General features: G+C 42.2%; 1 protein-coding gene and 1 pseudogene across 23 annotated transcripts in view; both read right to left on the bottom strand.

The window, feature by feature from the left end:
* Positions 1 to 10,578, bottom strand: part of ACBD5 (acyl-CoA binding domain containing 5) — a 61,570-nt gene that overhangs the window by 6,318 nt on the left and 44,674 nt on the right. For 22 of the 23 annotated variants that reach the window (XM_025396997.1, XM_025397001.1, XM_025397010.1 and 19 more), the window contains one exon: positions 6,653 to 8,886. The exons of the other annotated variant lie outside the window; for it this stretch is intronic. In XM_025396997.1, the coding sequence (XP_025252782.1) occupies positions 8,874 to 8,886 (13 nt within the window). In that variant the 3' untranslated portion in view covers positions 6,653 to 8,873. Of the gene's footprint in view, positions 1 to 6,652; positions 8,887 to 10,578 lie in introns of those variants that run through there. 23 annotated transcript variants of the gene reach the window in all.
* On the bottom strand, positions 4,775 to 4,920 carry LOC112632322 (annotated as a pseudogene).

Genomic DNA, 10,578 nt, shown 5'->3' with positions numbered 1-10,578 from the left:
TTTTTTTTTCAGACGGAGTCTCGCTCTGTCGCCCAGGCTGGAGTGCAGTGGCCGGATCTCAGCTCACTGCAAGCTCCGCCTCCCGGGTTCACGCCATTCTCCTGCCTCAGCCTCCCGAGTAGCTGGGACTACAGGCGCTCGCCACCTCGCCCGGCTAGTTTTTTGTATTTTTTAGTAGAGAGGGGGTTTCACCGTGTTAGCCAGGATGGTCTCGATCTCCTGACCTCGTGATCCACCCGTCTCGGCCTCCCAAAGTGCTGGGATTACAGGCTTGAGCCACCGCGCCCGGCCTTCTAGAGTCTTATCTACCAGGGACAGCACCAGAGGAATTGGCAAAGAAATCTTAATTCAATTCGTTTCCTCCCACATACAGTGTTTGCCTTCTCAAAGGTTCCAGTCCTTGGAAGCCTAAAACCACTTTCCTTTGTCTTGTCATTTCTCTACAAATGTATTGTTCTTTGTTGAAGATGCTGTATGAACTAGAGTTCTAAGCCACTACTTTAGGTTATGTTTCATGGAGGTTTCTCCTATGTGATGTGTACTACACACACTGATAAACTTGTTTTTCTATTGTTAATATGCCTTGTTACAGGAATCCATCCCAACTAAGAACTCATGAGAGTTGAGAAAAAAACTTGTATTTCCTCCCTGACAGCTACATACAGTTTTTGTTTTTTGTTTTTTGAGACGGAGTTCCACTCTGTCATCCAGGCTGGAGTGCAATGGCACGATCTCAGCTCACTGCAACCTCCGCCCCTCAGGTTCAAGTGATTCTCCTGCCTCAGCCTCCTGAGTAGCTGGGATTATAGGCGCCTGCCATCATGCCCGTCTAATGTTTTATATTTTTAGTAGAGACAGAGTTTCACTATGTTGGCCAGCCTGGTCTCAAACTCCTGACCTCGTGATCCATCCACCTCGGCCTCCCAAAGTGCTGGGATTACAGGCGTGAGCTGCCCGGCCAGCTATATACAGTTTGTATTAATAGAAAATAATTTGCGGCTGGGCATAGTGGCTCACACCTGCATTTCCAGCACTTTGGACAGCTGAGGTGGGAGGACTGCTTGAGGCCAGGAGTTAGAGACTACCCTGGCCAACACAGCAACACCCTGTCTCTATCTAAATTTTTTTAAAAATTGTTTTTTAGGCCGGGCGCGGTGGCTCAAGCCTGTAATCCCAGCACTTTGGGAGGCCGAGACGGGCGGATCACGAGGTCAGGAGATCGAGACCATCCTGGCTAACACAGTGAAACCCCGTCTCTACTAAAAAATACAAAAAACTAGCCGGGCTAAAAAATACAAAAAACTAGCCTAGCCTGTAGTCCCAGCTACTCGGGAGCCTGAGGCAGGAGAATGGCGGGAACCCAGGAGGCGGAGCTTGCAGTGAGCTGAGATCCGGCCACAGCACTCCAGCCTGGGCGACAGAGCGAGACTCCGTCTCAAAAAAAAAAAAAAAAAATTGTTTTTTAGGCTGGGCATGGTGGCTTAACGCCTGTAATCTCAGCACTTTGGGAGGCTGAGACGGGTGGATCACCGGAGGTCAAGAGTTCAAGACCAACCTGGCCAACATGGTAAAACCCCATCTCTACTAAAAATACAAAAATTAGCCAGGTGTGGTGGTGCATGCCAGTAATCCCAGCTACTCGGGAGGCTGAGGCTGGAGAATTGCTTGAACCTGGGAGGTGGAGGTTACAGTGAGCCGAGATGGTGCCACTGAACTCCAGCCTGGGCGACAGAGCGAGACTCCGCCTCAAAAAACATTATTTAAATATGTTTTGTCCCACCCCCATTAAATGTTAAACAAATCCAGAAATTATGTTTCAAGAGTGGCCTGTTTATCTTGGCCCGCCTATGTTAGAATTAAGTAAGATGAAGTACACAGCAAACATAAAAGGTGTTTAATAAATGGTAATTATTTGAACCCTAAGTACCCTACTGCTTCCTGGAATATACTTTAATTTTGGGTTTGGGAAGTGGTAACTATATAAAGCCTTGCTATTATGCTCCAAAACATCTTGAAGGACATTCAGGTCTAATTGCTCTATTTGCTACAAAGAACTGTCTTATTTTTAGCCATTTATAAAAATGCTGAGAGTCCAGAATATAGTACAAATATTTATTGTTTACACTAGGTCTTTCGATTAATACCAAGTCAACCGTGGTGAGTCATTCTTTTAACTATGTGGAGAGTGTATTGTACGGGACAATATTTGAAGGAAGGAGACTGAATAAAAGGCTTCTGCACCAGCCCACCTGGGTTCAAGACATATTTTAGAGGCAGGAGCAACAGGACTTTACTGATACATGAGCTGAGGCAGGTGAGAGAATGGAGGAGCCACATTTGACACCAAACTTCTGGCTTGAGCAGTTGGGTCGATTGTGGTGCTACACCCTGAACTGGCATGAGGGACAGGATGGGTAGACATACTAAGTTTGAGATGTCTGTGAGACACCCCAAAAAAATTCAAGAAACCAGCTGGACACCTCCAAATAAAAACGGTATGTCTGCAAGTTATTTTACACTCTTCCTTCAACAGGTGAATGAATAAACAGGCACATCTATATAATGGGATATTATTCAGTGCTAAGAAGAAATGAACTACAATGAAAAGGCACAGATGAATCTTAAGTGCATATTACTAACTGGAAGAAGCCAGTCTGATAAGGCGACACACTGTATGATTCCAAATATATGACACTGTAGAAAAGGCACAACTATAGAGACAGTAAAAAGATCTCTGGTTGCCAGAAGTTAGCAGGGAAGGATGACCAGGTGGAGCACAGAGGATTTTTTAGGGCAGTGAAACTACTCTGTATGATATAATGGTGGATACGTATTTTAAATTTGTCAAAACTCATAGGATGTACACTAAGAATGAGCCCGATGGTAACGATATGTCCATGTTGGTTCATCAGATGAAACAAATGCACCACTCCACCAGATGTTGATGGTGGAAAAGGTTGTGCAGGTGGGGCAGCGGGGAGAGGAGGGTGGAATATGGGAACTCCCCTTTCCACTTGATTTTGTTGTAAACCTAAAACAGTTCTGAAAAATAAAGTCTCTGGCCAGATGCGGTGGCTCACGCCTGTAATCCTAACACTTTGGGAGGTCGAGGCAGGCGGATCACCTGAGGTAAGGAGTTTAAGACCAGCCTGGCCAACATGGTGAAACCCCATCTCTACCAAAAATACAAAAAATTCGCTGGGTGTGGTGGTGGCGCTAGTAATCCCAGCTACTCAGGAGGCTGAGGCAAGCGGAATCACTTGAACCCCAGGAGGCAGAGGTTGCAGTGAGCAGAGATCGCACCTCTGCACTCCAGCCTGGGTGACGAGAGGGAAACTCTGTCTCAAAAAATAAATAAATAACAATAAAATCTATAAACACCTAACAACACATCTTAACTAGAAAAGCAAAAACAAACCCCAAATTAGTAGAAGAAATAATAAGATAACAGCAGAAACAAATGAAACTGAAACCCCCCAAAATACAAAAGATTTTTAAAAATGAACTTGGTTTACTTTGAAAACAAAATCAACAAACCTTTAGCCAGACTAAGAAAAAGGAATACCTAAGTAAATAAAATCAAAGATGAAAAAGGAGACATTACAACTGATACCGCAGAAATCCGAAGAAGCATCAGACTACTGGGAACGAACATATGCCAAAAAACTGGAAAACCTACAAGAAGTGGATACATTCCTTGACACATTTTTTTTTTTTAAAGTCTACATCCAAAGTAGGGATTGTGAAAAAAAATAATTTTAAAAAGTCTAATGGGGGCTGGAGATGGGGTGGCTTAAACACTCCCTCTCCTAGTTCCATGAAATAAATCCCAGAGAGTAACTGCTGGTTCTATGCCCATCACCGGGATATCACTGTGGTCATGAGAATGGGATATAAGTTGACCAGGTTGAGTCACATGTCCGTTACTGTGAGTCGCGATGGGGCAGCAATGGACATAGCTGGGTGTTCCATTTAGCAGCATCCCCAGAATCACTGAATTCTGGTGGAAGAGGAAGAGCGCTCCAAGGGAAGATGGGAGGGGACAGAAGAGGGGAAAGGGTGATGAGTAAAATTTAAAAAATAATTGCTACTCCCTTGCCTGATTTTATGTAGGTATAAAAAGTTCTCTTCAGGCCAGGCACGGTCGCTCACGCCAGTAATCCCAGCACTTTGGTAGGCTGAGGCAGGTAGATCATGAGGTCAAGAGTTCAAGACCAGCCTGGCCAATATGGTGAAACCCCTGTCTGTACTAAAAATACAAAAATTAGCCGGGCGTGGTGGCGGGCACCTGTAATCCCAGCTACTCAGGAGGCTGAGGCAGAGAATTGCTTGAACCCAGGAGGTGGAGGTTGCAGTTAGCCGAGATCGCGCCACTGCATACTCCAGCCTGCTGGGCAATAGAGATTCTTTCAAAAAAAAAGTTTCCTTCAACACATATTAAAGAGGAAATTTCTCTTTGTTTTTCTTTCTTTTCTTCCTCCCTCCCTCCCTTCCTCTCTTTCTCACTCTCTCTTTCCTTCCTTCTCTTTGTGTGTGTGTGTGTGTGTCTTGCTCTATTTCGCAAGCTGTGTGTGTGTGTGTGTGTGTCTTGCTCTATTTCCCAAGCTGGAGTGCAGTGGCAAGTGAATCACCTGAGTTCAAGACTAGCCTGGCCGACATGGAAAAACCCCGTCTCTACTAAAAATACAAAAAATTACCCAGGCAAGGTGGCTGGCGCCTATAATCCCAGCTACTCAGGAGGCTGAGGCAAGAGAATCGCTTGCACCTGGGAGGCAGAGGTTGCAGTGAGCTGAGATCATGCCACTGCACTCCAGTCTGGGCAACAGAGCAAGACTGTCTCAAAAGAAAAAAAAAAAAAAGATACTGCACTAATAAGAACTGATACTACCCTTTATCTTAGCCAAAAGGCTGAGAAGTGATTAAATAATTTTGTATACAAAAATATAACTATGAGAGCCAGTTTTAGCCAATGAGATGTGAGGAGTCTCCTGTGTGGGACTTTCGAGAAAGTTACTATTTCCTGATCAGATGGAAAAATACAACTGTTAATTGCCTTCTGTGCTTCACTCTGTGCCTGCCTATAATGTAGACATTAGATCTAAATGTACTTCACTGTCTTGCAAGCATGAAGACAAAGGCTACACACTAAAGATGGGAAAAAGAAAGACAGGAGGAACCTGTCTACCTAATGGCATTGTGGAAGCACCTTCCCAGCCCTGGACTTCTATCTCCAGACTTCTATCGAAGGAAAAGACCCAGTTACTTGGTCAAGCCACCACAGTTGGGTTTCTATTACATGCAGCAGAATAATGATACCTTAAATGATACATCACTTTTATCATTCTGTAGAAATTACAAGTCATAGATGGGTACTAAAAACATAAAACCCAGGCTGGGCGCAGTGGCTCACACCTGTAATCCCAGCATTTTGGGAGGCTGAGGTGGGCAAATCACCTGAAGTCGGGAGTTCAAGACCAGCCTGACCAACATGGAGAAACCCCGTGTCTACTAAAAATACAAAAAATTAGCTGGGCGTGGTGGCGTATGCCTGTAATCCCAGCTACTCGGGAGGCTGAGGCAGGAGAATCACTTGAACCTAGGAGATGTTGCAGTGAGCCAAGATGGCACCATTGTACTCCAGCCTGGGCAACTAGAGCAAAACTTACGTCTCAATTAAAAAAAAAAAAAGTAACAAAAAAAAAAACACCTCTCATCATTTTCTACATAAGACCAGAGATGTGTATTTAAGATGATTGATTAGGACTGGGTGCAGTGACTCATGCCTGTAATCCCAGCACTTTGGGAGGCAGAGGCGGGAAGATCACCTGAGGTCAGTTGTTCAAGACCAGCCGAGCCAACATGGCAAAACCCCGTCTCTACTAAAAATACAAAAATTAGCCAGGTGTCATGGTGGCTGCCTGTAATCCCAGCTATACGGGAGGCTGACACAGGAGAATTACTGGAACCTGGGAGGCAGAGGTTGCAGTAAACCGAGATCATACCACTGCAATCCAGCCTGGGTGACAGGGCAAGACTCCATCTCAAATAATAATAATAATAATAATAATAATAATAATAATAATAATAAGATGGTTGATTAGGGTTCACTGTGTGGCTGTGGGAAGCTATTTATTTGGTACAAGAACTGAAACCGGCTGGGCACGGTGGCTCACTCCTGTAATCCTAGCACTTTGGGAGGCCGAGGCGGGTGGATCACAAGGTCAAGAGATGGAGATCATCCTGGCCAACATGGTGAAACCCCGTCTCTACTAAAAATACAAAACTTAGCTAGGCATAGTGGCATGCGCCTGTAGTCCCAGCTACTCAGGAGGCTGAGGCAGGAGAACCGCTTGAACCTGAGAGGCGGAGGTTGCAGTGAGCTGAGATTGTGCCACTGCACTCTAGCCTGGCGACAAAGCGAGACTGTCTCAAAAAAAAAAAGTAAAACCAAGAATCTGACTGAATTGCTAATATTCTCAACTAGATGACTAAATAAGTTAAATTTCATCCCAGTTTCTGATTTTTATCAAATTGTATGGAATAGCACGGCGTTATTTTGAGAATCATAATTACTTTATGTGCAACTGCTACTTACTCTCATTGAATTCTTACCTAATCAATGGACTAACAGTAACAAGTAATAAAAGCCATATCATTTCTCATTAACCTTTTATTTTTAACTTAGTTTTACAATAAACAGAAAAGAACTTGATCATTAAAAAAATACCATAGCTGTCAAGTTTAAATGAGGTTCTTATTAAACAAAGCAAGAACACTATATCCTATAATTACATCTTTACTTTTATATACAAGAACTGTGTGCAAAGTGCTTTTCAAACTATAAAATAAGACTTTGGAACAGGATAGAAATGGTTATCCCTAGGAGTTAGTTATCCTGGACTGCTTGTAATGATTCACAACTGCTTATACTCTTAATTTTCATTTTATTTATGTATATACTAAGAGAAAAGCCACTTTTTACTGATACCAAATTAATATCTAATTTTTTAAAATAATCTTTGATCCACAGGTCTAAATGTTATTTTTACATATAAATTCAGTTGCTTGCTTCACTTTTTCCTAAATAAATAGGGAACACTTTTTTAAAAGCAAATAGTAGTAGATCCCTTTAGATAGACATATTTTAATCAGTGTGGGATTAAATAATTAAAGTTATCTGAAAGAAAAAAATAAGGAAAAAAGGGTTTGGGAAAAGTAAATTGTATTCTTATACTTTTCAGGCAAACAAAAAACCATCCTGTATACTAAAGACAGATTAATTCTTTCTTATTTAAAACACTCTGAACATATGATGCTAAACCCAACATCATACATCTTGAAAATGCTTAAGAATTATTTGCTACAGACCAGGCGCAATGGCTCACGCCTGTAATCCCAGCCCTTTGGGAGGCTGAGGCAGGCAGATCACCTGAGGTTGGGAGTTTGAGATCAGCCTCATCAACATGGAGAAACCCCGTCCCTACTAAAAATACAAAATTAACCAGGCATGGTGGTGCATGCCTGTAATCTCAGCTACCTGGGAGGCTGAAGCAGGAGAATCGCTTGAACCCAGGAGGTGGAGGTTGCAGTGAGCCGAGATTGCGCCATTGCCCTCCAGCCTGGGCAACAAGAGAGAAACTCCGTTTAAAAAAAAAAAAAATTATTTACTACAAAGAGTGAATCAAAGAAATCTTCAAAGCACAAGGTACATCTAAGTGAGCAGGAAGTTTTGGAAGGCATACAGGAGAAGTCTCCAAGGATCTAAATTATAGTCTTCTTTTTGGTCTAGATGAGAGAGGTGGGGAAGAGGGACTTAAATTTCTGTTAGTTAGGCATGCCTTATTCCTACGGAAGCATTTGGCCCGTTAGCTTGCAAATCCCTCCAGTACTCCTGTGAAGTAGGTGTATCTAAAATAGTATACCCCGAAGGAAAAACTGAGGCACTAAGAGGTTAAGAGTCCAGTCTGTATAGTTCATCAGTTGCACAAAAGTGATTTTCATGTGTTTCCTTTTTGACTGCTGTAAAAACAGTAAAAATAAGTTTTCATTTTATATTTCAAAGCACCCTATGAAGCAGACACTAGATATCCTCAGTTAAAGAAAAATGATTACAAAGGAATACATTTGTATGGTTGAATAAAAACCTCATTAATCATCTACAGGCTCAGAATACACTTTTAAACCTACACGAAGCTCATTCTTCACCATTTCCATCGGCGCGTTATGTCTAGTCTGCAAATCATTTATAAAAACTCAGTCTGGTACATAGGACTCTGCTTTTTAATAATGATGCCTGAACACCAAACTCAAGAGTTGTGAACGCCCAAGAAAAAATATGCGCAGCCCACAAAGTGAATATGACGTTTCTTCCTGTGGTTTTCTACTACGTGGCATGGCGACTCCGTGACTAAGATATGAAGTTGATTACATCTCATTTGAAATTCACTCCTGGTTTGCATTCTTTCTTTTATTTAGAAAATTAAAAATAATAACTTATAAATTTGATCTCATTATCACAATGGTACCTTTGAAAAGCAGCTTATGTTACTCTATGGAAGATAATCAGGTAAACTTGTTACCAAATGATCATTAATAATTTAATGTCCTTCAAGTTCAAGGGCAGGGTAAATCTGTGTATACTACTTATAACCTAGCAGAGATTGATTATTCAAGTATCAGCAATATTAGTCCTTAAAATGTTATCGCTTGTGTAGTGCAAAATATATATGTGTATATATGTACACAAACCAAACTACTGGACAAAAAAAGCAATGTAATCATCACAAACTAAGATTTTCTTGTCAACAGCACAATCCAGTTCATTCTGAGGTCATCCAGTTCCAGTAGTCTTCTTGAGGAAAATACCATTTTCCTCAGTTCAGTTTTCTTTAAAAAGAAAATAAAAACCAATTTTCTGTGAGTATGAATGCAAATAATTCTCTGGATGGTAATATAATAATACCATTCAAATTCAAAATAAAACCGTAACATTACCAACAGTCTTTATAAAACTACTTCATATGACTTGCAGCCCGATAGGAAAGATCCAATTACAAGTGCTGACATTACCAAACAATTTTAAATTATTTATTTATTGTTTGAGGCAAAGTCTTGCTCTGTCCTCCAGGCTGGAGTGCAATGGCGCCATCTTGGCTCACTGCAACCTCCGCCTCCCGGGTTCAAGCAATTCTCCTGCCTCAGCCTCGCAAGTAGCTGGCATTACAGGTGCCCGCCACCACACCCGGGTAATTTCTGTATTTCTAGTAGAGACAAGGTTTCGCCATCTTGAACTCCTGACCTCAGGTGATCTACCCACCTCGGCCTCCCAAAGTGTTGGGATTACAGGCGTTAGCCATGGCGCCTGGCCATCCCGGCCAGTTTTTAATAAATAATTTAAATGCACATTCATCCTCTCTTACCTTCTAGATTCTTACCCTTTTCTAATTGGCTATGACACAATTAAGATTTGTGGAAATGACTTCATAATTTTATCAAAATGGAAAAGTTGTGAAACAAATCCTTGACAAAACTGTAAGAGGATAATAGATGTACGACCTGGACTATTCATTTAATCAACATGAGTTATGTTTCTATTGGTTTCCAGGCTCTGTGCCCCGCCCTGGGCTTTCAGAGATAAACAAGGCAGGCTCTCAGGCCTCAAGACAGCTCTCGGTTTAGGTGGTGGAGGAGGAAGAGGCATATAAACCCCAAACTTGGATATATACAATGTGATGGTTTCAAAGACAGAAGAGTGAATGAACTATCAGAAAAGGCTGAGCTCGTTAGCACAAGACACACAATCACATATGATCTGAGTTCTGCTCCAAAATCTACAAACCCTGCCCAGCACTCAAGATGCCAAAATGCCTGAAACTCTCATAACAGATTGATTCCTCTCTGTAGAAATATTCTTATGCAACTCCTTTGGCAGGAGTGATATTTTAAATAATCAGATCATTCCTTATCCTCTACAGAAATCCTCTTATGTACATCTCCTTGGCAGGAGTGACATTTTAAATAGTCAGATCAACTTTCACATAACAGAAGGAGATCCCAGCTGCAGGAAGAAAACAGGCCCCTGAAGGAAGAGAACTGAAATGGATGACAAAGACAAGAGAGATGTGGATCGTTGTAAAGACAAACTGCCTGAGTGAGGTTTGAGCAAAAATGTTAGCCGCAGGGTGCCTGAACAATTAGCCACACTTATCAAGAATCTGCGTGATGTAGATTACTACACACAATCCTTTGCAGATTTATAAAAGGGCAGACAAAGCTGGAACAGTAGCTCACGCCTGTAATTCCAGCATTTTGGGAGGCCAAGGCGGGCGGATCACGAGGTCGGGAGATCAAGACCATCCTGCTAACACGGTGAAACTCCGTCTCTACTAAAAATACAAAAAATTAGCCGGGCATGGTGGCGGGCGCCTGTAGTCCCAGCTACTCGGGAGGCTGAGGCAGGAGAATCGCTTGAACCTGGGAGGCGGAGGTTGCAGTGAGCCAAGATCACGCCACTGCACTCCAGCCTGGGAGACAGAGCAAGACTGTCTCAAAAAATAAAATTAAATTAAAACAATAAAA

Source organism: Theropithecus gelada, chromosome 9 (genome assembly GCF_003255815.1).
Source record: "Theropithecus gelada isolate Dixy chromosome 9, Tgel_1.0, whole genome shotgun sequence".
NCBI lineage: Eukaryota > Metazoa > Chordata > Mammalia > Primates > Cercopithecidae > Theropithecus > Theropithecus gelada.
The sequence above is the reverse complement of the archived record's forward strand: the minus strand, read 5'-3'. Positions and strand labels throughout refer to the sequence as shown.